The following is a 27,135-nucleotide window of genomic DNA, read 5'->3' as shown; positions in this document are numbered from 1 at the left end:
CTGCTCCGCCCTCACCCATCCCCATTGCCCCCTTCCCCAATCCCTGCCCCACCTCTTCCGGCCCCTGCTCCGCCCTCACCCATCCCCATTGCCCCCTTCCCCCAATCCCTGCCCCACCTCTTCCGGCCCCTGCTCCGCCCCCACCCATCCCCATTGCCCCCTTCCCCTAATCCCTGCCCCACCTCTTCCGGCCCCGGCTCCGCCCCCACCCATCCCCATTGCCCCCTTCCCCCAATCCCTGCCCCACCTCTTCCGGCCCCGGCTCCGCCCCCACCCATCCCCATTGCCCCCTTCCCCTAATCCCTGCCCCACCTCTTCCGGCCCCGGCTCCGCCCCCACCCATCCCCATTGCCCCCTTCCCCCAGTCCCTGCCCCACCTCTTCCGGCCCCTGCTCCCCCCCACCCATCCCCATTGCCCCCTTCCCCAATCCCTGCCCCACCTCTTCCGGCCTCTGCTCCGCCCTCACCCATCCCCATTGCCCCCTTCCCCTAATCCCTGCCCCACCTCTTCCGGCCTCTGCTCCGCCCCCACCCATCCCCATTGCCCCCTTCCCCCAATCCCTGCCCCACCTCTTCCGGCCCCGGCTCCGCCCCCACCCAGCCTGCATTGCCCCCTTCCCCAAGCCTCCACCCCACCCCTTTCTGTCCCTGCCCCACCTCTCCCTACCCCTGCCTTTCCCACCCACATTCTCTTCCCTCCCCCAACTCCCCCCCCTTTCTGGTTTCTGCCCCCTGCCCGGGGATGCTGGGAGCCAGTGGGGCAGGCTGAGGCCAAGTCACTTGCTGCTGCCAGTGCCAGGCCCCTGCAAACTCTGGACCCCCCCCCCCCCCAAGTGTACATCCTGGGGCGGTTGCCTTGGGCTGCAGCGTGCACAGGGCGGCCCTGTCTGGCCCCGCTTTGAGCAGCGCCAAACACCACAGAGACCCGGTGCCCATGGCAACGTCATCGGGCCCAGCTGTGGGTGAGGGAGATCAGAAAATGAGTGACACCCGGCAATTCCCACCCCAAGGGGAGGGGCCGGCGGCCATGGGGAGGGGGACTATCTAGAGGAGGGGCTCAGGGCAGGGCGTGGGGCAGGAACCCTGGGAACTGAGACAAGGGGGCAGGGAGAGTGGAGCCCGCCTAAGTGCATTCCAGGATCTGGGGCGGGCGGGCGGGGGGGGGGGAACAGGGCAGAATCCTGCCCTCTGCCCCCACGTCAGTGCCTGGATCCGGGGGGCTGGACCTTGCCCTCCATGTGGGATCTGGGCTCAGGCAGGAAATTTTCCTTGGGGCAGAGTGGGGGTGGGAAGAAACGGGGGAGGGTACTTGGGGCAGGAGGCGGCGATCGGGGGTCAGGAGGCTGGAGGGGGACAGAGGGGGGATGTGCACAGTGAGACACCAGGGTGGCCGAGTCAGCTCTGCAGTTCCTTTATTGGCTGGGAAGCTGCCCCCCTCTGTTGCCTCCTTGGCCCTGGGAGGCGTAGTCCCAGCAGTGGGGCCCGCGGAGGCTGAGGCCACACACCAGGCTGTAGCGGAAGTCCAGCCGGCCGTGGTTCAGGTAGCAGACCCGGCGCTGGTCCTCCCCGGAGCGCAGCGGCTCGTCGCAGCTCCCCAGCAGGTCGTCGTCGTACTTGTGGTCCTCGTCCCAGACCTGGATGCGGAGCTGGCTGGTCTCCACCACCCGCACGGGCCCCAGGTTCAGGTGGACGCCCCAGACGGGGCTGTCGGTGTTCCACACGGTTTCGGTCCGCACCTCCCGGTCCTGGAAGAAGACCTTGACGTAGGCGTCCGTGCGGCTGGTGATGTCCCCCCACAGATGGGTGGCCCGCTCCACCGTCACCGTCAGCTTCCCCTGGCCCCGTTGCTTTGAGCAGCACATGGTGTTGGTGGAGCTGTCCTCGGGGCAGACGCAGGAGCAGGGGTCGTGGGCGCTGCGCTGGGTCCCCGGAGGGCAGCTCTGGGTGCAATTCCTCCACAGGGCCCTCTCGGTGATGTACTCGCTCACCGCCTGCCCCAGAGCCTCCCGCTTGGGGTCGTCCTGGTCTAACAACATGTGGATGGGGTGCAGGGAGTAGGACACCAGGTCGGGGCTTTCTTTGAGGCTCTCCATCCATGACGAGAAGGCCTCTGCGTCCTGCCCCTCGGAGAAGAGCAGGTCGGCGTGGTTCTGGCCCCCCGTCACCTCGGTGTGGCGCTCGCTGTATGTCTCATGGAAGCTGTGCTTGAAGTTCTTCTTCTTCTGCTGCTCCTCGCACTGTTTGAAAGCCGCCTGGGCCTTGCCCTTCCCGCCCCCGATGCTGACAGAGGCCTCCACGCTCAGGCAGTCCTTGATCTCGTCCGCTGTCACCCCGTCCAGGGCCGCCTCGCAGACCCGCACGGCTGTCACGTCCCGGACCCGCCCTCCCAGCCTCAGCTGGGACAGGTAGTGAGTGCCGTAGGTGTCGATCAGCTGATGGTACTCAAGGCGTGAGCCGTGGGTGTAGTCCTCTGGGAGGTTCATCAAGGCCTGGGTGAATTCGCTGGTGAGTGGAGGATTCTGGGTAACGCGGAACCTGGGGGAAAGAAACATCCACCATGTGACGTGCCATACGATATCAGCGTTTTGTAGGGGGAGAGCTCAGTGTTATCCATCCACATACTCTAAGACCTGAAGGGGCCTTTCTGGGACATCTACTCCGACCCCCTGGATAACTCCGGCCTGAGAACAGCCCTGAATAAATTCCTGTTTAAACTAGGGCAGATCTTCTACAAAATAACATCCCATCTCAATTTAAAAACTGGCCATGATGGAGAATCGACTACACCCTACCGGTAGATCATTCCAGCGATCAATCCTGTTACGCTTACAAATTCACACCTTTTCCCCATCTACATATGCCTAGCTTCAGCTTTCAGCCTCGGATTCTGTCAGACCTTTGTCTGCTAGATTGAAAGCCCATAGCCCAAAGTTCGCTTCCCATGAAAATTTAGTCTTATACCTTTACTGCCTCACTTTTACCTCTTGCCCTCTTCAAGAAACTCAGTAAGTACATCATTCCATTCCTATCCATTCAAGTCCGTGAGGGAGTCCACACAGCCAGTCTTTTCCTTTTTCTTCTTGGGACCCTCCAAACCAGAATATGAGCTTTCCTGACTTGGCTCCTGCTGCTCATTGTATGGATAGGGGAAAGCGGTAGTTGTGGTATACCTTGACTTTAGTTAGACTTTTGATACTGTCTTACATCACCTCATCAACTAGGTAAATACAACTTAGATGGGGCTACTATAAGGTGGGTGCATAACTGGCTGGAGAACCGATCTCAAAGAGTAGTTATTAATGGTTCACAATCATGCTGGAAGGGCATAACAAGTGGGGTTCTGCAGGGGTCAGTTTTGGGACTGGTTCTGTTCAATATCTTCATTAGTGATTTAGATCACAGCATAAAGAGCACACTTATTAAATCTGCAGATGCTGCTAAGCTAGGAGGGGTTGCAAGTGCTTTGGAAGAGAGGAATATACTTTAAACTGATCTGGACAAGCTGGAGAAATGGTCTGAGGTAAATAGGATGAAATTCAATAAGTACTGGAAATGTAAAGTGCTCCACACAGGAAGGACCAATCCGTGTCACACATACAGACTGGGAAGCGACGGTCTAGGAAGGAGTACGGCAGAAAGGGATCTAGGAGCCAGAGAGGACCACAAGTCAGAAGTGTGAGACTGTTGCAAAAAAAGGAAACATGGCTCTAGAATGATGTAAGACTCAAAAAGTCATTCTTCCGCTCTACTCTGTGTAGATTAGGCAACAAATGGAGTATGGTGACCAGTTGAGGGAGCCGAATTTCAGGAAAGACGTGGACCAATTGCAAAAAATCCGGAAAAGAGCAACACAAATGTCCAATGGTTAGAAAACATGATGTAGGCAGGAAGATTGAAAAACGTGGGCATGTTTAGTTTGGAAAAGAGAAGACTGAGAGGGGACATGACAGTGGTTTTCAAGTATCTAAAACGGTGTTAGAAGGAGGGGGGAGAAGAATTGTTCTCTTTGGCCTCTGAGGACAGGACAAGAAGCAATGGGCTTAAACTGCAGCAAGGGAGGTTTAGGTTGGACTTGAGGAAAAACTTCCTACCTGTCAGGGTGGTTAAACACTGGAATAAATTGCCCAGGGGGGTTGTGGAATCCCCATCTCTGGAGACATTTAAGAGCAGGTTGGACAACCACCTGTCAGGGATGGTCTAGACAGTGCTGGGTCCTGCCGTGAGGGCAGGGGACTGGACTTGATGACCCTCGAGGACCCTTCCAGTCCTACAGTTCTAGGATGATAGGACCATCACACTGATGTCTCCCATAGGTGGCTTTTGCTTCACTGCGGGATGGTTCCCCCCAAGCCCTCCTCTTACAAGACTTATCACCTTAGAGGAGAGATTCCAGATGGCTCAACTAACATTACAGACATCAACCCTCAGACTAGATACTGTCACTGGCCATAAAACAGCCCCTGCAGCGTGTAACATTGAGAACATGAGGACGGCAGTCCTGGATGAGACCAACGGTCCGTCTAGCCCAGAACATTTACCACGCTGAGGGGAATGCAACATTGGAAACTCTAACCATCACCCCCATCCCCAGCCTTCACCGGCACCCAACCCCTGGCCTCCCTCTTACCCCCAGTCTTCACCGGCACCCAACCCCCGGCCTTGCCCCTCACCTCCAGCCTTCACCGGCACCCAACCCCCGGACTCCCTCTTACCCCCAGTCTTCACCGGCACCCAACCCCCGGCCTCCCTCTTACCCCCAGTCTTCACCGGCATCCAACCCCTGGCCTTGCCCCTCACCTCCAGCCTTCACCGGCACCCAACCCCCGACCTCCCCCTCACCTCCGGCCTTCACCGGCACCCAACCCCCAGCCTCCTTCTTACTCCCAGTCTTCACCGGCACCCACCCCCCGACCTCCCTCTCACCCCCAGCCTTCTCTGGCACCCAACCCCTAGCCTTCCCCGGCACCCAACCCCTGGCCTTCCCCCTCACCTCCAGTCTTCACCGGCACCCAACCCCCGGCCTTCCTCTTCACCGGCACTCAACCCCTAGCCTCTAATCTCCACCCATCTCTAACCTCTGCCCCGGCCCTTACTGGTAGTACTTGCAGGACACCTCGTGGCTGGTGAAACTGTACTTGTCCTGCTGGGACTTGTCTGTGCTGAACTCAGCCAGCTTGGAGTGCGACCCGGCCAGCTCCACCTGCGCGTGGGTGCTGGGCTTCATCTTCACCTCCAGCCCCATCTTCCAGTCGTTCTTCACCCTGGCACTTGCCGCACGGACCACCCCCAGAGCCGACTCCTTCACGGCACTGGAGAGCTTCCTGCGGCAGGAGACCTTCACCCTCCAGTCCACTGCCGCCAGCGGCAGCCGCTGTGGCTTCCTGTCCAGCAGGGAGTTCTGGCACAGCGTGCAGGTCCCATCCTTGCGCCTCCAGGGACTGGTGTCCACCAAATAGGCCCCTTTTCTTTCCAGCGTGGTCACGTCAATGCCCTCCCCTGCCAGGTTGTGCCCGGGCACAAAGGCCGTGTGCTTCTTGCACTCCTCGGCGGTGGCTGTGTGGCAATGAGTGGCGACCCCAGGGAGGAGGAGGAGGAGGAGAGGGAAGACGGAACAGGGTTTGGGCATGACCAGGAGGGATGTCAGTTTCTGGACCACCCTGGAGATGGAATCACAGAGAGAGCCCGCATTAAGAACAAGCCTGTGGGAAGAAGTTCCCCAGATTAACATGCTGTTAATGTTACATGCAGCCTGGGCGCCTCTAAACGGGGCCCAAACACCAGTGCAATGGGGAGTCCATACTGAATGTGTTTGTGTTGTTGTGCATGGTGGGTAGCTCACATCCTTGGGCCCAGCTAATTTGGTATCCTGCTCCCTCCCTGCCAACCCAGATCAGACCCATGGGCCCATCCAGCTCGGCATCCTGCCCTCACCCCACAACCCCAGATCACACCGGGGAGGGCTCCTCTAGGCAGGAATCCTGCCCCTCTGAGCTGCCCCACATCAGATGCACAGACCCAGCTTTCTGGCCCTCCACATACTCTGTGCCAGGGACAGGACGTTGAAGGTGTGAAAACCTCTCAGGCACAGGATGTCTCAGAACACGAACAGAAACACAGAGAGATGCTGCCGTGGGGCGGAGGTGGGATGTCACTTGGGGGGGTGTGTTTCCATTTGTCACACACGGGCATGGGCTCTGACTCATGGAAAGGAAAGAGCGAGAAATGACAGAGCAATCGCAACACACAGCCCCTGCTAGCCAGACCTGGACTCCCCACAACCAGCTACGCCAGTTCCCCTAAACCCCAGCCCTCAGCCCCCTCCTGATGCAGAACTGCCCCCCTCCCGCCCCAGCTCTGCTGGCGCCCACCAATTATGGAGTGATAAACAGAGTCAGATACGATGTTTTAGAGAGAGAGAGAGAGAGAGAGAGAGAGAGAGAGAGAGAGAGAATGTGTGAGTGTGTGGGGATGGAGAGAGATAGATAGATAGATAGATAGATAGATAGATAGATAGATAGATAGATAGATAGATAGATAGATAGATAGATAGAGGGGGTGCGTGGGGATGGATAGATAGAGGGTGTGTGTGGAGATAGATGGGTGGGGAGATAGATAGATAGATAGATAAAGGGGGTGTGTGGGGATAGATAGATAGATAGATAGATAGATAGATAGATAGATAGATAGATAGATAGATAGATAGATAGATAGATAGATAGATAGATAGCTGGGGTGGGTATAGATAGATAGATAGATAGATAGATAGATAGATAGATAGCTGGGGTGGGTATAGATAGATAGATAGATAGATAGATAGATAGATAGATAGATAGATAGATAGATAGATAGCTGGGGTGGGTATAGATAGATAGATAGATAGATAGATAGATAGATAGATAGATAGATAGATAGATAGCTGGGGTGGGTATAGATAGATAGATAGATAGATAGATAGATAGATAGATAGATAGATAGATAGCTGGGGTGGGTATAGATAGATAGATAGATAGATAGATAGATAGATAGATAGATAGATAGATAGATAGATAGCTGGGGTGGGTATAGATAGATAGATAGATAGATAGATAGATAGCTGGGGTGGGTATAGATAGATAGATAGATAGATAGATAGCTGGGGTGGGTATAGATAGATAGATAGATAGATAGATAGCTGGGGTGGGTATAGATAGATAGATAGATAGATAGATAGATAGATAGATAGATAGATAGAGGGGGTGGGTGGGGATGGATAGAGAGATAGATAGATAGATGGGGTGCGTGGGGATGGATAGATAGATAGAGGGGGTGGGTGGGGATAGGTAGATAGATGGGGTGGGTGGGGATAGACAGATAGATGGAGTGCATGGGGATGGATAGGTAGATAGAGGGGGTGAATGGGGATAGGTAGATAGATGGGGTGCGTGGGGATGGATAGGTAGATAGAGGGGGTGGGTGGGGATGGACAGATAGATAGATGGGGTGCGTGGGGATGGATAGGTAGATAGAGGGGGTGCGTGGGGATGGATAGGTAGATAGAGGGGGTCGATGGGGATAGGTAGATGGAGTGAGAGAGGATAGATGATAGATGGGGAAGCCAGGAGACCTGGGTTCTCTGCTTCGGGGGGAGAGGGGTCTTTTCGGTCAGGGTCGGGGTCGGGAGGGACAATTGGGAAGCAGGACTCGTGGGTTCTGTCCCAGCTCCAGGAGGAGCCTGGGAGCCCAGAGATCCCCCCTCCCCCCCCCCCCCACTGACCTGCTGGTGGTGACCGTCCCGGGCTGCCAGAGCTGAAGAGAAGGAGCAGGCATGCACAGAGGGGCAGCCCTCACTCGCACGGCAGTTCTGGGGTTCCCCCACTGACATCACAGGCACGCTCTTCCTGTTCCGGGCCCTGCCGGTGCAGCGGAGGGCGGGAGGGAAGCCTGTGGTCGGAGCCGCTCTTCCTGCCGCCAGCAGCTCACACGTGCGGTTTGAGCCCTGCCGGGGGCTGTAGCCAGGCAGGAGGAGCCCCGGGTGCAGGGCCAGCCCACAACATTTTGGCACCGGAGATGGGGAGCTCAAATGACGCCCCCCTACCCCCTCACTTGGGCCAACACTTGGAAAGGTCTCGATTCTGCCTCCTTCCTGTTCTACCGTCTCGTGGCACCGCTCTGCTACCTACATCTGCACCAGCGGCAGACACAATTTCCTACACTCTGGGTGCTAGTGACACCCCCCCACAATCTGGCACCTGAGGCGGCCACCTCAGTTCACCTCATGGGAAGGCTGGCTCTGTTCGGGTGCCAGGCAGGGGAGGGGGCTCTGGGAATCCTGCCCCCCCCCCTCCAGCTGGACCATATTTCCCAACCTCTTTGCTCCCAGCTTGGGCTGTGGGATGGCACCCGGTGTGTGCCACTCTGGGCCACTCGGCTCCCGGGCTCCTGGCCTGGGCCCCGTGACCTCAGCGTTCGGCCTGGTTTGCACGTGCCACTGAGCAGAGGCGGCCCTGGGCTCTCCTGCCTCCCAGCCCCAGCCTGGCCTGGCCTGTGGGGCTCCCCGTTTCCCAGCCTGGGCGACTGTAGCTGTAGGAGGGGTGGGATGCTACGAGATGGCCCCTATGGCTCATTGGCTTCCCAATGCCCCTCTCGCTCATCAGGCATCCTTCATCTCTGCTCCACTCACCCACCCTCCAGCCCTACTCTACCGCCAGGTCCCGCCCACTTAGCTTAGAAGAATGACAAGATTTCATCTTTAGGCATTTCCTTTCCCAAATGTTGACTGGAGCAGGGAGCTGCTTTTCCAAAGATCCAGAGACCTGGAATCCTCCCAGAAGCAAATCATCTTGCGGTGGAGCAAAGCTGCATGGCAGTTTTCCAGGCTGGAGATATTTATATTGCCGTCAGTAGGGTTCAGAGTTAACAGCTTTCTTTCACCAGTTACCTGCACCACAAACCAATTATTCTAGGCTCTCAGCAGATGTGGATATGGGGGAGCCAGGAAGAGGCTCTAGCATAACATTAGGGTCAATTTGCCCTTCCCAATATGAGACCAAAGCAGTGCCATCTCCCAGAGCCTGCTGATGGCCTGAATTAAGACCCTGTGAAATCGGCTCCCGTGTTCACTCTGAATCCTACTGATGGTGAATGATCTCTCATCATCTCTGTTGCCCATCTGAGCTGGGAACATGAAGTAGGCCAGTGGCTTGCACATTCAGGATGAGATAATTAACCCCCCAAGCTACAGGATAATTGTAGAAAGTAACAGAAATAACAGTACCTGAGCAGCCTCCTAATGAATCCCCCTGGTGAGCCCATCCCATCCCATCCCATCCATTGGGTTTTTGGAACCATGCCCATCCCTGGAGTATTTTTAGAGGATTAAGCACTTGTGTTAGAATCGGAAGGGGCTGATCTTTGGTCCTCGTGGTCTCTTCTCAGCGGGATGCGCTAGATTGATAATTACAGTGGCTGGATGGATCCGTGGAGTGGTGGGTTAGTTGCACAGCCTACACACTTTGGTAAAATTGATATTCATTTGGTTGGTCGGTCGCACTGGCTACACGTTGCTTGGTTAGATATGTCAGATGTAGGAGACTGTCAGGGCTGACCGCCAATTACCTCTGTACTTTATCGCGGACGGTCCAGCTAGAGCCAGCGGTGAGCCGGTTTTAACCGGTGATGAGCTGGCCCAAGGCCTCCTCAGTTGCATCAACAAGTTGTGAGATAATTAGACCCAAGGACATGAGGTGTGAGAACTAGATAGCAGCGGTGTTTCCTGCTAGAATCTGCTTGTGGATGTTTACGCCCCTAAGAAAGGAATAATTATAAGATGGCCAAGAAGCACTGATCCAGGGAACGGTCTCACCTGGGGACCTAGGCCGTGTGGGTGCCCAGGGACTCCCCACGCTGGAGCAGTGACCGTTACTAGCCGTCAAGAGCACGGACGGAGGGTCCGGGACTGTCGGTAGCAGAAGGGGTGTAAGCATTGGATTCTTGCTTGCTGGCCATCTGCACAATCACCATCAGCTTCCCCAGGCCACGTTCCCGCAAGCAGCACATGCCGTTGGTCACGGCACTCCCAGGACAGACGCAGGAGCAGGGGTCGTGGGCGCTGCGCTGGGTCCCTGGGGGACAGCTCTGGGTGCAATTCCTCCACAGGGCCCTCTCAAGGATGTACTCACTCACCGCCCGCTTCAGCGCCTCCTGCTTGGGGTCATCCTCCTCCATCAGGCTGTGGATGGGCTGCAGGGAATAGGACACCAGGCCGGGGCTGGCTTTGAGGCTCTCCATCCAAGCTGAGAAGTCCTTGCCATCCTTCCCAGAGAAGAGGACGTCGGTTGTGCTGTGTCCTCCTTCCACCTCCACGTGGCGCTCCTGATACGTCTCGTGGAAGCTCCCCTGAACCTTCCTCTTCTTCTCCTCCTCGCACTTGCTGTACCCACCCTTGACTGAGCCCATTCCGACACTCACAGCTGCCTCCGCGCTCAAACAGTCCTTGACCTCGTCATCTGTCAAACTGCTCAGCGCCGCTTCGCAGACCCGCACGGCTGTCACATCCCGCGCCCGGCCCCCCAGCCGCCCCGGGACACGTAGTGGGTGCCGTAGTTGTTGATGAGTTGCTGGTACTCCACCTTGGATTTGCTGTCGTACTGCTCCGGGAGGTTCTCCAGGGCCTCAGTGAAATGGCTGGTGAGCGGGGGCGTCTCGCTGACCCGGAACCTGCCCAGGGACACAAGGTGCGGAGTGAGCTCAGCCTGGCCGGTCAGCTGTGATCATTATCACCGCGTTCTATGGTCCTGACTAGAGAGAATTGCTTCCCTTGGACTCAGTTTGGAAAATGACAGTGTGGGGGGAGTAACACGTGCTAAGCACAGAGAAACCCAACAAACTAATGAAAATAATCTGATCGCATCTGACTAAACATTTTCTATCCTACTCACATAACTGTAATTTCAAGATTTAGTCCTTCCCTAGGCATGGATGTGACTGGATTCCCCATGCCTGGCTCCCTGGCTTAATTCATGTCTGTCCAGCTCTCCTCTGGTCACATAACACCCGGAACAGGAAATTTCACTGCTCCCAATTAAAAACCTCACATTCTGATTCCATTGGCTCTCCAGGATTCCTGCCAACTCACTTCCTACTTCCCCTGCATTCCCGGAGGCTGCCTAGGACCCACTGTCTATGGTTTTAATCCTTCCAGGCAAGATAATTAGGGTTAGGTTTCCAGAGTTAACTACGGTGAAAAGATTTTAGATAACTGAATGGATGAAACGCCCCCTCCCATTCATCACCCTCCTCTTCACCTGCCGCTCACAAACAAGGAGGAATTGGTAAGGGGAGTGGAAGTGGCAACAGCAACCATGAGGTGGTCGAGTTTCGGATCCTGACCAAAGGAAGAGCAGCAGAGTATGGACCCTGGATTTCAGAAAAGCAGACCTTGACTCCCAATGGGAACTGATGGGCAGGATCCCCCGAGAGGTTAATCCGAAGGGGACAGGGGTCCAGGAGAGCTGGCTGAATTTGACGGAAGCCGTACTGAGGGCACAGCAAGAAACCATCCCAATGTGCAGGAGGAATAGCAAATCTGGCAGGTGACCAGCTTGGCTTCAAAGAGAAATCTTTGACGAGCTTAAGCACGGAAAGGAAGCTCACAAGAAGTGGGAACTCGGTCAGATGCCCAGCGAGGGGCATAACATACTGATGGAAGGAGAAAATTTGTTCCTCTTGGTTTCTGAGGACAGGACAAGGAGTAATGGGCTAAAAGTGCAGCAGGGGAGGTTTAGATTGGACATTAGGAAAAAATTCCTAACTGTCAGGGTGGTCAAATATTGGAATAAATTGCCAAGGGAGGTGGTGGAATCTCCCTCTCTGGAGATATTTAAGAACAGGTTAGATAGACATCTGTCAGGGATGGTGTAGACGGAGCTTGGTCCTGCCTTGAGGGCGGGGGGCTGGACTCGATGACCTCTCGAGGTCCCTTCCAGTCCTATGATTCTATGATTCTATGATCAAGCATGCAGGGGTGTAATCAGAAAAGCCAAAGCCCAACTGGAATTGCAGCTGGCGAGCGACATGAAGGACAAGAAGCATCTACAGGTACGTTAGCAACCAGAAGGTCAGGGAACGAGCGGGACCCTTACTGAACGGGGAAGACAACCTAGTGACAGGTGACGTGGGAAAAGCTGAAGTACGCTGTGCGTTTTTGGCACCTGTGGAGTGCTGCTTCCAGCTTTGAGCTCTCCACTACAGAAAGGATGTGGACACACTGGCGAGGGGCCAGCGGAGGGCGACCGAAATGATTTGGGTGCAGGAGCACGTCACCTACGAGGAGAGGCTGAGGGATTTGGGCTGGTTCAGTCTGCAGAAGGGAAGAGGGAGGGGGGATTTGAGAGCAGCCTGCAACTCCCTGAAGGGGGGTTCCAAAGAGGATGGAGAGAGGCTGTTCTCAGTGGTGACGGATGCAGAACTAGGAGCAATGGGCTCAAGTTACTGTGGGGGAGGTCTCGGTTGGATCTCAGGAAAAGCTATTTCCCTACAAGGGTGAGGAAGCCCTGGGATGGGGTCCCTAGGGAGGGGATGGAATCTCCATGCTGCCAGATTTTTAAGCCTGCAAAGCCCTGGCTGGGATGCTTGAGCTCGGGGTGCTCCTGTTTTAATCACGGGGGGTGTCTCGATGGCCTCCTGAGCTCTCTTTCCAACCTCATCTACTATAATTCTGTGAACGAACTCACCCCACGTCCCATGGTCGTCCGGGGCTTGGAACTGCTCCCTCTTCCCCTGGCACGCTCCAGAGAGGTATGGATGCCACGGGGGCGGGTCGCGAGGAGGGGGTAGCAAGAGGCCCCTTCGGCTCCATGGTCTCCTACCCTACATTCCGTATCACTGCATCTCTCCACCGGCTGGCACCCTGGTGTAGTCCAGGACAAAGAGGTAGGTGTGCTGCTTCCCCACATCCCACCGCTATTGTGCTGGCTGAAAGTGCACCACAGCCCTCACCAGGCCAGACAGACTCTCTGGAAGGAAGCCACGGATGAAAGAAACGCCCCCATTCTGGTCATTGGGGTGGAGGCATGGATGAGCGTCAATGCCCGCCCTTGCGTGTGAGCCTGGCGGTACAGCAGGTGGGTCTCCTGTGGGAATATCGCTGCGTCCCCTCCCTGCCTAAGGAAGAGGGCGCCGGGTTTCCCAGCGAGGGCTGGGAAGGAGCCTCATGGGAAGGGGCAGGAGTCATGGGAGATGGGGGACTGCTGATAGGCCACAGGATGCTGCCTCCCAGTCCCCTTTACTCTGCTCTGAAATACCCCATGGGCGGAGGGACTAAACGGACGCCTCCCAGTGCTGGAGAGCGAGCTGCCTCTTGCCCTGGGAGCCACGGCTGTGCACCAGTGCAGCTCGTGCTGCGATGCAATGGGGGTCGAGGCCTCCCAACCTGCCTTTGTCCAGCAGCTGGGCCCTTGAAACAGACACGGGCAGTTGGCAGCCGCTAGTGTTCCCAAGCCGGCATTGCACCCGCACGTTTCTATGCTACAATGCGGTGCAGCCCACTGAGGTTAGAAGAATTACAAAGGCTTCCAGCTTCGAAATATGCTTTCAGAAATGTTTATTGAAGCAGGGAGATACATTCCCAAAGACCTAGGATGCCCCCAGAAGCAAATCGTTTTGCAGTGAAGCTGCAGAGTGCATGGCTGTTTTCCAGACTGGAGATATTTAACTTGTAGTCAGTAGGGTTCAGAGTTAACCGGTCTCCCTCCATCAGTAAGGTGCAACATGAAGCTATTGATCTAGACTCCCAGCAGACGCAGGTAGGTGTGAGCCAAGAATATGTTTTCATCCTTCATGTAGGGGGAATACACCCTTCCCGATGTGATCTGAATGCATTGCCATCTCCTTAGGCCTGCTGACAGCCAGAATCATAGCCCATGTTGTTCTGGGTGTTCACTCTGATTCCTGAGGGAAATGTCATCATTTCTGATAGCAACTGAGCAGAGAAAACCCAACTGGATGGTCAGTGAGGCCTGTGAACTCATGATCCCATAACTAACCCAAGTCAGCTGGATAACTGTGCAACAGAGACGACAGTTAGGGACCAGCCCGTAAGGTCCCCCTGGAGCCCAGCCCACCCGCTGTGTGTTTAGAATCACGCCCATTTCTGGAGTCTTCAGGTTTCTTCAGAGGGTTAATCCCTGAAGCCACAGTGAGACAAGGCTGAGCTGTGCACCTTTCAAGTGGTTACACCAGACCAATAAATACAATGGGTGGGGAATGCACTGCCAACCAATCGTTTGACTAATCGGTTGGCATTAGGACATTACTTAGGTCATCGGTTGGATGGTTAGTTGCCCTGGATGTATTAGATCAGTGCTTCTCAATCCACAGCCCATGGGTTGCTTTTGGCCCAATCAGCACACTCCTGAGCATCATACGACAACCTGACAGACGTACAGATAGCGCCCAACCATACAGTGGTCGGCTGAGAATAGGACACACACACACTGCTCAGTTGGCTGGACGGACGCATTGGATACTTTGTTTGGCAGGTAGGCTGGATTGGCAAAATACATCTTGTGTGGTTGTCTGGTTATATTGGAGCCCCTCAATATTTTCGTTGATTGGCTGACCAGATATTTCCTACGTAATAAACAAATTAATTGGTTGGCTGGCAGTCTGGCGTGTCACATTAACTGCTCTAGATAAATTCATTGGTTGTTTTCATGCACTGGATACATTCATTGCTTATTGTGTTGTGCACGTTGGATATGCTACCTAAATTCATTGGTAATTTGGATGCACTGGAGACAATCATGGGTTGGCTTGTTGTGCATGTTGGATGTACTAAAATACACCCACTGATTGGTTGAATGGATGGATGGATGAATGGATATGAGGGATGGACAGATGGATGGATGGATGGACGTATATGGGGGATGGACAGGATACATTCTTTGGTCTGTTTGATTGGATGGATAAATTGGAGACACTAAATCCAGTTGGTGGCTTGTTGCGTCAATAAGTCAGAAAAACGGAACACAACCATTGGTTGGTTGCTTGGCTGGATGGGCGGGGGATGGACTGGTTGGATGCAGGAGATTTTTTGGTTAGATGGATACAGAGGATGGCTGCGATCATTGGACGCAATGGGATGCTGGATGCGGAATGGGCGGATTGCGATGGGCTGTTTCCCCAGAGGGAGCTGTGAGGATGAGGGGCTCACGGGAGCAGACAGTCTCTTACAGGCACAGGACACGCCGATTCCCAAGCAGGAGCAAGAGCATGAAGAGCAGGATCAGCAGAGCGGGAGCCAGGAAATGCTCGGACAGGGAGCGCAATTGACCAGTGCACAGCCAGCCCCCTCTCCGATCCCCTAGCTAAGGGGCTCACCAAAAGGCCTTTGCCTCCTTCCCCTGGGCTGTGCTCTGCCGGGGGGGCTGGGAGACATAGTCAGAGCAGCCCCGACCCCCGAGGTGGGGCCCACAGCGCAGGCTGTACTGGAACCAGACGCGGCCGTGGTTCATGTAGCAATCCTTCTGGTGGGGCCCCCCAGACTCCAGCGGGATGTCGCAGTTTCCCAGTTTGTCATCGTCCCACTTGTTGTCCTCGTCCCAGACCTGCACGCGGATCTTGCTGGCGCTGTTGAGGCGGACGGTGCCGAAGTCCAAGTGGACATTCCAGGTGGGATTGTCGTTGTTCCAGATGGTGTTGGTCCGCAGCTCCTTGTTCTCGAAGAAGACCTTGACAAAACCATCTGTAGCAGAACCGTAGTCCCCCCAGAGGCCACTGGCTTTCTGCACAGTCACGATCAGCTTCCCCAGCCCACGTTTCCGCGAGCAGCACATGCCGTTGGTCATGGTGTTCCCAGGGCAGACGCAGGAGCAGGGGTCGTGGGCGCTGCGCTGGGTCCCTCGGGGACAGCTCTGGGTGCAATTCCTCCACAGGGCCCTCTCAAGGATGTACTCACTCACCGCCCGCTTCAGCGCCTCCCTCTTCGGATCGTCCTGCTCCACCAGGCTGTGGATGGGCTGCAGGGAATAGGACACCAGGCCTGGGCTGGCTTTGAGGCTCTCCATCCAAGCTGAGAAGACTTTGGCATCCTGCCCGGAGAAGAGGATGTCTGTTGTGCTGTGTCCTCCCTCCACCTCCACGTGGCGCTCCTGATACGTCTCGTGGAAGCTCCCCTGAACCTTCCCCTTCTTCTTCTCCTCCTCGCACCTGCTGTATCCACCCTTGACTGAGCCCATTCCGATACTCACAGCCGCCTCCACGCTCAAACAGTCCTTGATCTCGTCGGCTGTCAAGCTGCTCAGCGCCGCTTCACAGACCCGCACGGCTGTCACGTCCCGCGCCCGGCCCCCCAGCCGCACCTGGGACACGTAGTGGGTGCCGTAGTTGCTGATGAGTTGCTGGTACTCCACCTTGGATTTGCTGTCATACTTCTCCGGGAGGTTCTCCAGGGCCTCAGTGAAATGGCTGGTGAGCGGGGGCGTCTCGCTGACCCGGAACCTGCCCAGGGACACAAGGTGCGGAGTGAGCTCAGCCTGGCCAGTCAGCTGAGATGGTTATCAGAGCATCCTACGGCCCCGGCCAACCCATGAGCAAAGCTCTAACCATGTGGCTCCTGCTCAGAGCAGCCTCCCCAGACTGCTGCACCCACTGCCTTGCCGGGGATATCGCCAGATACTTGACAGTCCTTATGGACTTCCCATACTCTGGCCACAGCACACAGGAACCCTGACACACAAGAGAGGAAAATCCCCCCTAGCTCTCCGGTCCCAGCCCTCTGTCCCATTCCCGGCCTTCCTTGCTGGCCTGTCCCCTTCCCTGTGGCCAGCTTGGAGACATGGTGACACCTAGAAGAGAAGGATCCTGTGCTCCATTCCCCAGAACCAGTCATTCCCCCGCCCTGGCACCCCGCAGAGGGGAAAAGGCCCGTGTCCAGGAGCCAGCCTGTCCTGCCTCCCAGACTCAGTAGGAACCAGCAACTCCACCGGCAGCAGGTCACATGGGCCCATGACACCCAGGCTCTACTGACACTCAGGAAGGTGGCCTGGCCTCACCAGCCTTTGAGCAGATGCGTTGGTGGTGCCATGCCCCGGAGAATGCACAGGGAACAGTTCGTGGGGGCTGAACCAAGCTCCCCCACTCTGCCGGCCTCCCTCTTTGCTCTCCTACTGCTTCTGGAGTGCCTAGATAGCTATTGGACGGTGTTCAGGAAGCTCCAGGAGGGAGGAGGATGAGTGGAGACGGGGTGTACTTAGGGGAGGCGGTGGGGCAGACGTAGATCTGTACGAGGTGGGGGTGTGTCATGGTTACGAGTGATGGCCCGCAGCCTGAGGACTAAGGTCTTACCTGCGTCTCTGTACCTAGCCAGGTATTTGGCCAGCCGACAGAAATGCAGATAGGGATTTCAAACGGAGATAAAGGAATTTTTGGTTTTTCCCTCCTTCCCTCTGCCAGGTCTCTCTCTAGATTCTGAGGGAGACAGAAGTCAAGTCTCTCTCCAGCAAAAAGACCCTTCAAATTGTGTACGTTGGGCAAAGTGTCGATAAATCCGTTTTCTAGTTGTCTGTTGTGGGAATTTGGATCTAAGGTCTGCGGGTTTTTAGTCCCTTTTGTAACTAAGAAATGAGCCCATGGGAATCCCCCGTGAGTTTGTTAATTTGTCACCCTTACCTTCCAAACAGCTTAATCCTGTTTGAAACTGTTATCTTGTTCTGATAATAAACGGTCTTTCTTTTTTACTAATCTGGTCTTGTTTCAGTTCTGCATCCTGGAAGATCTGTCTGGGGGATTGGCAGGCCTCTGACTAGGGGACAGTATCCACAGACGGCAGCTTGTATTTTCTCTTTCTTTTTCAAGCTCTTTGGCGAAAAGAGCTTGGGGTGACATGCGGGTGATTTCAAGTGTCCACCCCTGTCTGTGGGTCCAAAACCACTTGATGGGGGCAGTGGATTTTTATCCCCCAAGTCTAGGTTTTTAGGATTTTGGGGGCAAGCTTTATACCAAGCCCTGGAGCGATAAAGCTTTGGGGTAGCTTTTCTGAGCCCCCCACTCTGCATTTATCGTGTGAGAATTCGCCTTGACAGAATGCGATAGAGGATGAATGGGGGAAGAAAAGAAGAGGTGAGGAGGGAGATTTCGGGAAGGGCTGGAGTACATGTGGGACCTGAGGCATGAGTGTGGAAGGCACCACCCAGCTAGAGGGGAAGTTGGTGCCTACGTCTGATTGGACCTGTTCCGGACACCACCAAAAATGACACAACCCTGGTGCACATGAGCACCCCGTGGCACTGTGCTGTAGCTGTGACCCCCATTCCATCTGAGCCCTCCCAACCCAGCCCGGCTCTCACCGATAGTAGCTGCAGGAGACCTCATGGCTCACAAAGCTGTATTTGTCCATCCGCGAATGCTCCACCACGAAATCGGCCAGTTTGGAGTGCGATCCGGCCAGCTCCACCTGGACGTTCACTTTGGGCTTCACAGGCACGTCCAGCCCCACCTTCCAGTCGTTCTGCACCGCGGACGCCGCCGACTCCATCATGCCCATCCCCGACTGCTGCACCGAGCTGCTGAGTTTCCTGCGGCACGAGACGCGGACCCGCCAGTCCACCGCTGCCAGCGGCAGCCTCTGCAACTGCCCGCCCTGAAGTTTGTTCCGGCACAGGGTGCAGGTGTTGTCTGGGTGCTGCCAGGTGCTGCTGTCCACCAGGTAGGCTCCCTTCCTTTCCATCGTGGTCACGTCAATACCCTCACCAACGAGGCTGTGACCAGGCACAAAGGCCGTGTGCTTCTTGCATTCATTGGCCATGTACGTTTGACACTGGGAGGAAGTCCCAGGGAAGATGAAGAGGATGAGAGGGAGAAAGGCACCAAACCTGGGCATTGCTGAAATGATGAATTTCCCCACCCAGAAGGGGCCGCCACCTTCAAACCCCCCTAGAGGGAGAGGGAGAGAGAGGTGCAGATTTAACGGCAATGCAGTGGCAGGCAGTTCCATAGGTTAACATGTTTGTAGAAACACCTACCAGCCATGACATCATCCTTGCTCTATAGCAGACCTACGCAAGCTCTGGTCTCTAGGGATGCTGGGGGTTTTATGGAGATGATGCGATGCCTTATTTGCATGTTTGCCTCTAGACAACCTCATATGCAGCATTCCCCTCCCCTCTGTTTTCCAGGTGTTGCAATACCAGCACTAACCATAAGGGGGCGGTACAGTTTTACATGGCCAATGAGAGCCTGCAATAGAATGGGTGACTGCAATTCCCCACTGGGCCACTAGAGGGAAGTGCCCTAGAATCCAAGGCCTGTAATTGGTCAGTGGCTTGCAAGAGCTTGGCCCCCTGGTGGTGAGGGGGAGTTTGGGTCATGAGGGGCTGTAGAACCTCTGGGGCCCCCTAGTGGCCATGGTGATGTTTAGTCGCTGCTGGAGGGTCGTTTTCTTGGGGTTCTCATGGTCGGCATCAGCCCCAACATCTGGAGCTGCCGCCTTCATACTTTTGCCCTGGGTCAGGCCCATGGGCAGGACACTTCCTACCTCCCCAGAGCAGCCCCATGGGCCCTCCCAGTTTCATTTCCTGTCCCCTGGCTTCTGCCCCTGAAGCTCTGACCTAGTCACACCTCGCTCGGCTTCCTCCCCTCACTGACCACGGGCCGCCATGGGAAAGGCAGATTTCAAATGGGTTCCACTGAGGTTGGAAAATGTATCGCAGTGGAGGCTCGGGGCAGGAAGGGGGTAGCAGCTCAGCATTCTGTGATGGCAGCCGGCTTGGGGCGGAGGCGACAGGAAACGTCTGAACTCAGCTCGGCAGCAGCAGGCAGGAAAATCAAACCTGAATATTGATGGCCTGGCTCTGTCGGTGCCCCTCTATCATGACTTTCAGTCGCCAGTTTCTCCAGCCCTGGGGTTCCCTCCCCCACTCTGCCAGTGCCCCTTTATCTTGACCCACAGCCCCCTGCCGGCCCAGCCTTGGGTTCTCTCTGCCTCCTCCCCCCACTCTGCTAGTGCCCTAAATCCTCACTTGCAGCCCCCTGCTCACCCAGCCATGGGGTTCCTGCCCCTCACAAACTCTGCTGGTGCCCCCACTCTCAATCTGTTGCCCACCTGCTGTTTGCCAGCAAAAAACCAAACCGAACGACATTGCCAGCTGCCCCTGAGATGAAATAGAGCAACTGAGTCCCCTGGCTATCAACAGCAGAGCAGCAAGTTGGTCTAGTGGCTAGAGCATGAGACTGAGAGTCAGGACTGCTGGGGTCTGTTGTTGCTCTGGCAGAGGAACGGAGTCTAGTGGTTGGAGCGGGGAGTGCTGGGAGTCAGGATTCCTGGGTTACTGTTCTGGGAGGGGTGCGGGGGTTAGCCCCTTACAGGGGGAGAGCTGGGGCCCACAATCTTGGCTGAAGTCTGTGCTGTAGCTGCCGTAACAGCCCCCCAGTTTTGCCTGCAATGTGTGTCTGAGCTTGGGCTCCCCGCTCTCAGCCGCAGACTGAGCTCTGAGCTTTGCAATGAAGTCCCCCATTGTGGGCAGGCTCTGAGTGGATGCGCCTTTTCAGATTTTGGGAGGGGGGTGCGAACTATTAATACCATTGTGGGGGAGGGGAAGAGAGTGAGAGCTGGGGGTGGCCACACTGAAGACAACCGTTTCAGCAGCATCACTAAGCTTGCTCAGTACAAGCAAAGAGGCAAACTGGGGGAGACCAATCTTACTGGTTCCCCTCCCCCACATACATCACCTCTTTCTCCGGCTACTAAAGTGTCAGAAAAACTCTGTTCTTTTTGCAGACAACTGAGCAGTTGGCTGACAGAAGCCCTGTATCTAATTCCTATATAAAGGACGTCTTGTGGCATGTCACTTGAGAGACACTGGTTAGCTTTAACATGTTAATGTCTGTTCTTACTCTGTTACTAACTCTGGAGAGACAGAGACCCCGTCAGACCTCCTGGGTTCTATCTCAGCTCTGGGAGGGCAGTGGGGTCTCGTGGGTCACAGCAAGAGGGCAGATACATTTCAGTTCTATGTAAAAACACCGAATGTCCATACGGGGTCCGACCAATGGTCCTTCTAGCCCTGTACCCTGTCTGTCAATAGCAACTCAATGCCCGGTGCTCCAGAAAGAATACACAGAGGAGGCAAACATCATGAGCCATCCCCTGTCACCCATTCCCAGCGTCTGCCAAACAGACGCTAGGGACACCATCCCTGCCCATTAGCCACTAACAGACTTAACCTCCTTGAATTTATTTTGTGTTTATTGGAGCCATGTTATAGTTGGGGCCTTTCCACCAGATCCTGGCAAAGAATTCCACGAGCTGACAGTGAAACAATAATGGATTTTGTTTTAAATCTGCTGCCTCTACATTGAATTGGTCAGCGTCTCGTGTTGTGTTCGTGAAGGAATGAATAACATTTCCGGGTTCTATTTTCCCCACACATTTCACGATTCTCTAGATCTCTACCATATCCCCCCACCCTTTAGTCATTTCTTCTGCAAGATGAAAAGCCCCAGTCTTGTTAATTCCTTCTCATATGGAAGCTGTTCCTCGCCCCCAATGATTTCTGTTGCCCTTTCTGTACCTTTTCTAAATCCAATGTATCCTTTTCTAGATGGGGTGACCAGACCTGCATTCAGTATTCAGATGGGGGCGTAAAATGACATTTTCCTTCCTGTCATCTTTTCCTTCCCTAATGATTCCCAGTATTCTGTTAGCTTCTTAGATGGCGGCTGCACACCGAGCAGACGTTGTCAGGGAATGATCCACAAGGATTCCAAGATCTCTTTCTTGAATGGTATCGGTTACTTGATATCTATTGTTAAGATTATACTTTGCCCTGTGCATTACTTTGCACTTATCAACACTGAATTCCCCCTGCCCTTGTGTTGCCCAGTCACCCCGTTTGGGGAGATCCCTTTGCAACTCTTTGCAGTCAGCTCTGGACTTCGCTGTTTTGAGTAGTTGTGCCGTATCTGCACTTTCTGCCACCTCTCTGTTCCCCCGTCCCCCTCCCACACACACTTTGGAAGAACATTTCTATGTTTAACAGCAGGGATCCAAATGCAAATTCCAGCAGCACAAGACTCATTTCTGCTCTTTTTTTTAATCTCTTTTTTCTCCCCTCATGATGATCTAAGGATCCTTCAATGACTGGAACGCCCAGCCTTTTCTATCCTTAATCACCTGCCTCCCTCTTTCTGTAACAAACTCCCTGCCCCAAAGGCAAAGCTGCAAGCAGCTCAAATTCTGTTGCATTTAAGAGCTGCCTCTAGAGCCAGGGCATGCAGCTTCAAGGAGACCTCAAGCATGAAATCTAGGGGTTCAAACTTGAGGAGGAACTACTGAAAAAGCTCCCCCAAATGGCTCCCTTGGTCTGAGCAGTGCCTGGCATGTCAGGGTCCCCAGTCTCAGCCACAGTCCTAGCAGTGCCTGGCACGATGGGGTCCCCGATCTCAGCTGGGGTTCCCTGTCTTGGCCGGAGTCTGAGCAGACCCATCGATCACTCACCTGCCTCCTCAGCTGAGTTGAGCTCTATTTCGGCCTCACGTCGGCCTGTCGGCAGCTGGGACTGGGCTGTGTCATTGCTGGGAGAGATGCACTTTGTAGGTGAATTCAGACACCACCAAAAGTCTGATGATTCTTCCTATTGTCTCAGCTGTGGTCAGTGGGAAACACCCACAGACAGCGTTTAAGTGGCCTCCCGGGTGCATCAAACAAAACATCTTGAAATTGGGAGGGGATGTTAGTCTCTGAACCACCCTGTATTGAGAAACACAGAGAGGGCTTTAATAAACAACAATACAGGAGCAGGGAGTTCCACAGGTTAACATGCTGTTAAACCGCTCTGTGCTCCCCAAAGCAGGGAACAAATACCAGTGACATCGAGAGTCTGGGTACATTGCGCTCCCTCTAACCCGTACTGAACACCTTTTGGTTAGCTCCACTGCTGTTAGCTCCTAGGTTCACCTAGTTCTACATCCTGCCCCCTCCCTGCCATCAGGGCGTAGTCCACCCTCTATCCTGTCCCCCCTGCCACATGCTCTGTACTGGGGCAGGCCATGCCTGGACATGCTCTCTGGGGGTCCCAGAGGCAGAGGCTGAAGGTGGGGAAAACTCTCAGGCACAGGATGGCCCAGAAGATGGGGGAAGCTGTAGGGGAGGCCATGGGGTGTCACTGCGGGGGAGGGGTGGCACTGCTTAGTGTGTGTGTTTCCATTTGTCACACGTGGCCAGGAGCTCTGCTCTTGAATTTCTCTTTCCAGGAGTCGGTCTCAACCCAAAGCCCCCTGCTTAGCCCAGCCCTCAGCTTTTCTCCCTTCGCCAGCTGTGCCAGGGACCCCGGTCTCAGTCTGCTGCCCACCTGCTTTTTTTGGAACAGTGACATTGAAAACTGCCCCTAGCAAAATAGATCAACTGTGTGAGCGGGCTATCAGTGGCAAAGTGGACAGCTGGTCTAGTGGGCAGAGCATTGACTGAGAGTCAGGACTGCTGGGGTCTATCCTTGCTGTGGGGTCTAGTGGTCAGAGCAGGGGAGCTGGGAGTCAGGATTCCTGGGTTACCGCTCTGGCAGGAGAGTGGGGTCTAGTGGTTAGATCAGGGGGTGCTGGGAGTCAGGATTCCTGGGTTACCGCTCTGGGAGGGGAGTGGGGTCTAGTGGTTAGATCAGGGAGTGCTGGGGGTCAGGATTCCTGGGTTACCACTCTGGGAGAGGAGTGGGGTCTAGTGGTTAGATCAGGGAGTGCTGGGGGTCAGGATTCCTGGGTTACCGCTCTGGGAGGGGAGTGGGGTCTAGTGGTCAGAGCAGGGGGTGCTGGGGGTCAGGATTCCTGGGTTACCGCTCTGGGAGGGGAGTGGGGTCTAGTGGTTAGATCAGGGGAGCTGGGAGTCAGGATTCCTGGGTTACCGCTCTGGGAGGGGTGGGGGTGAGTGGCTCAGAGGGGGAGGGCTGGGACCACAATCCTGGTTGAAGTCTGTGCAGCACCTGACGTAACAGCCCCCCAATTTGAACTCTGCTGTGTCTGTGCATGGGGGCCCTGCTCTCAGCCAGAGACTGAGCAGTCACCGTTGCAGCAACGCCCCCAGTCACGGGCAGACCCACCCATCACCCACCTGCCTCCGGAGCGGAGCTCTAGCTTGGCCCCACGACCCGCCGGCAGCTGGGACTGGGCCGGGCCCTGCAGGGAGAGATGCACTTTGTACGTGGACCAAGCCCCCACCAGAAGTCTCATGAGGTCTCAGCCCCCCCCCCCCCCCCGTGCTCCCCACAGGGCTCAGCTCCTGCCCCCTGCAGAGCCCGGCCACAGCCTGTGGGGCGGGAAGCTGTGGCCAGCACAGACACCCCCCGGGGTGTGAAGAGCTAGAGAGGCTGCAGGTGGAACCCCAGTGAGACAGGCCCTGCACGGACACACTGGGGCCAGCCCTGCCGGCCAGGGGAGAGCAGACTCCAAAGCCGGGTCCCTCAGCCCCTAGAAACCTCCGTGCTTCCCATCAGGGGACGGGGCTCACTCCTGCCCCCCAATGCTGGTCGGACCCTGAGCCCTGCTCCCCCATCTCCTTGCCAGGGGTCTCCCCCATCTCCCTGCTCTCTCACCCCAACCCCCTGCCCCCTCTTCCTGCAGCTCGTTCCTCCGCCAGGCTGCCCCCCCAGTTTGCTCTTTCCTGTTGCCCCGTGGAGCTCACAGACAGGCAGAGAAGAGCCCCAGAACCCAGGGCGGGCAGAGCCCTCAGGAGGCATCGAGTCCAGCCCCTGCCCAAAGCGGGGCCCGCCCAACTCAACCATCCCAGCCAGGGCTGGGTCAGGCCGGGACTGAAACACCCCTCGGATGGAGATCCCCCCCCCCCCCCGGAACCCAGCCCAGGGCCTCCCCACCCGCCCAGGGAAAGAGTTTGTCCCAATGTCCCACCCACACCTCCCCCACTGCAAGGGGAGCCCATCGCTCCTCCCCCTGCCCCCCTGAGAACAGCCTCTCCGGGCCCCCTGCAGGGAGCTGGAGGCTGCTCTCGGATCCCCCCTCGCTCTGCTCTGCTGCAGCCTGAACTAGCCCCAATCCCCCCGCCCCCCGGCAGGGCCGTGTGTCCCGACTCCAAACCACAGGAGGTGGGGGAGGGGGGACGCTTTGTACCCCCAATACCCCCGGGAACCCCCCATTCGCCACTCCACTGGGGCAGTGTGGGGCTTGGCACAGCAGATGCCTTGTGACGGATTTAACGGGGGGGAGGAGGGAGGACGATTAGGTCGGAGCCGGGGTCGGGGGAGGGAGGGACAGTTGACGAGGGGCCTGGGAGCCCAGAGATCCCCCCCCCCCCCCACACTTGCTGGTGCCACTGTCCCAGTAGGGTTGCCAGGTGTCTGGAATTCAACCGGACAGTCCAGTTTTGGGGCCCTCTGTCTGGTAAAAAATTCAGAAAATGCCGGCCGTGTGCAATGCCCGGGAGGTCTGGTTTTCCGGCGGGGCGCCCGAGGGAAGCCTGTGGGGGCGGGGGGAGTGGCTGGGAGGGGTGCGATGGGCGCGGGGAGCCCTGGGCTGGTTGCGTCGGAGGAGGAGCCGGGTCCCTGCTCCTGGGCGCTGGTCAAGCGCATGGTGGAGCCGCAGCCGGACTCGCTCGCGCTTTGCCAGGACCTTGAGTGGGACAGGCTGTGCCCTGTGAGTGGGCAGTCCCGCTCCCCACCGGCCGATTGGCTCTCCTCACCCCCCAACGCCCTGCCAGCCCCGCTCCCCACCGGCCGATTCGCTCTCCTCACCCCCCAACGCCCTGCCAGCCCCGCTCCCCACCGGCCGATTCGCTCTCCTCACCCCCCAACGCCCTGCCAGCCCCGCTCCCCACCGGCCGATTCGCTCTCCTCACCCCCCAACGCCCTGCCAGCCCCGCTCCCCACCGGCCGATTCGCTCTCCTCACCCCCCAACGCCCTGCCAGCCCCGCTCCCCACCGGCCGATTCGCTCTCCTCTCCCCCCAACGCCCTGCCAGCCCCGCTCCCCACCGGCCGATTCGCTCTCCTCACCCCCCAACGCCCTGCCAGCCCCGCTCCCCACCGGCCGATTCGCTCTCCTCACCCCCCAACGCCCTGCCAGCCCCGCTCCCCACCGGCCGATTCGCTCTCCTCACCCCCCAACGCCCTGCCAGCCCCGCTCCCCACCGGCCGATTCGCTCTCCTCACCCCCCAACGCCCTGCCAGCCCCGCTCCCCACCGGCCGATTCGCTCTCCTCACCCCCCAACGCCCTGCCAGCCCCGCTCCCCACCGGCCGATTCGCTCTCCTCTCCCCCCAACGCCCTGCCAGCCCCGCTCCCCACCGGCCGATTCGCTCTCCTCACCCCCCAACGCCCTGCCAGCCCCGCTCCCCACCGGCCGATTCGCTCTCCTCTCCCCCCAACGCCCTGCCAGTCCCGCTCCCCACCGGCCGATTCGCTCTCCTCACCCCCCAACGCCCTGCCAGCCCCGCTCCCCACCGGCCGATTCGCTCTCCTCACCCCCCAACGCCCTGCCAGCCCCGCTCCCCACCGGCCGATTCGCTCTCCTCACCCCCCAACGCCCTGCCAGCCCCGCTCCCCACCGGCCGATTCGCTCTCCTCACCCCCCAACGCCCTGCCAGCCCCGCTCCCCACCGGCCGATTGGCTCTCCTCACCCCCCAACGCCCTGCCAGCCCCGCTCCCCACCGGCCGATTGGCTCTCCTCACCCCCCAACGCCCTGCCAGCCCCGCTCCCCACCGGCCGATTGGCTCTCCTCACCCCCCAACGCCCTGCCAGCCCCGCTCCCCACCGGCCGATTGGCTCTCCTCACCCCCCAACGCCCTGCCAGCCCCGCTCCCCACCGGCCGATTGGCTCTCCTCACCCCCCAACGCCCTGCCAGCCCCGCTCCCCACCGGCCGATTGGCTCTCCTCACCCCCCAACGCCCTGCCAGTCCTGCTCCCCACCGGCCAATTCGCTCTCCTCACCCCCCAACGCCCTGCCAGCCCCGCTCCCTCCGACCCCCTCCCGACCAGCCCTGCTTCCTGCCGGCCTGTTCTCCTCCTCCCAACCCCCCCCCCCCCCCGGCCAGGCCTGCTCCCACCGTTCGCCCCCTCACCCTGATCTCCCCCGGACAGCTCTACTGCCACTGAACTGTCCCCCCACCAGCCTTGCTTCCCACCGGCCGACGCCCTCACCTCCCCCAGCCAGCCCTGCTGCT

General features: G+C 57.0%; 3 protein-coding genes across 5 annotated transcripts; all 3 read right to left on the bottom strand.

Moving 5' to 3' along the window:
- Nucleotides 1–1,395: 1,395 nt before the first annotated feature.
- On the bottom strand, nucleotides 1,396–7,924 carry LOC102459672 (perforin-1-like). Of its 3 annotated transcripts, none has more exons than XM_075928672.1 (3): nucleotides 7,754–7,924; nucleotides 5,094–5,699; nucleotides 1,396–2,535 (listed from the first exon to the last, which is right to left on the bottom strand). In XM_075928672.1, exons 1-3 carry the CDS (start codon nucleotides 7,804–7,806, stop codon nucleotides 1,413–1,415), a joined length of 1,782 nt encoding a protein of 593 aa, XP_075784787.1. In that variant the 5' UTR covers nucleotides 7,807–7,924; the 3' UTR covers nucleotides 1,396–1,412. The 3 variants fall into 3 exon arrangements, with proteins under 3 accessions (XP_075784787.1, XP_075784788.1, XP_014434647.2); XM_075928673.1 differs by having other exon boundaries at nucleotides 5,094–5,657; XM_014579161.3 differs by lacking the exon at nucleotides 7,754–7,924 and adding an exon at nucleotides 6,040–6,292 and having other exon boundaries at nucleotides 5,094–5,657.
- A 307-nt stretch (nucleotides 7,925–8,231) lies between these two features.
- Nucleotides 8,232–11,085, bottom strand: LOC142829353 (perforin-1-like). Its single transcript, XM_075928846.1, has 2 exons — nucleotides 11,073–11,085; nucleotides 8,232–10,625 (listed from the first exon to the last, which is right to left on the bottom strand). The coding sequence occupies exons 1-2, from the start codon at nucleotides 11,083–11,085 to the stop codon at nucleotides 9,901–9,903; spliced, it is 738 nt and encodes a 245-aa protein (XP_075784961.1). The 3' UTR covers nucleotides 8,232–9,900.
- A 2,463-nt stretch (nucleotides 11,086–13,548) lies between these two features.
- On the bottom strand, nucleotides 13,549–24,186 carry LOC102459428 (perforin-1-like). Its single transcript, XM_075928674.1, has 4 exons — nucleotides 24,074–24,186; nucleotides 22,472–22,723; nucleotides 18,324–18,909; nucleotides 13,549–16,476 (listed from the first exon to the last, which is right to left on the bottom strand). Exons 3-4 carry the CDS (start codon nucleotides 18,854–18,856, stop codon nucleotides 15,354–15,356), a joined length of 1,656 nt encoding a protein of 551 aa, XP_075784789.1. The 5' UTR covers nucleotides 18,857–18,909; nucleotides 22,472–22,723; nucleotides 24,074–24,186; the 3' UTR covers nucleotides 13,549–15,353.
- Nucleotides 24,187–27,135: the final 2,949 nt, after the last annotated feature.

The sequence above is a fragment of the Pelodiscus sinensis genome, chromosome 4 (genome assembly GCF_049634645.1).
Source record: "Pelodiscus sinensis isolate JC-2024 chromosome 4, ASM4963464v1, whole genome shotgun sequence".
Classification (NCBI taxonomy): domain Eukaryota; kingdom Metazoa; phylum Chordata; order Testudines; family Trionychidae; genus Pelodiscus; species Pelodiscus sinensis.
The sequence above is the reverse complement of the archived record's forward strand: the minus strand, read 5'-3'. Positions and strand labels throughout refer to the sequence as shown.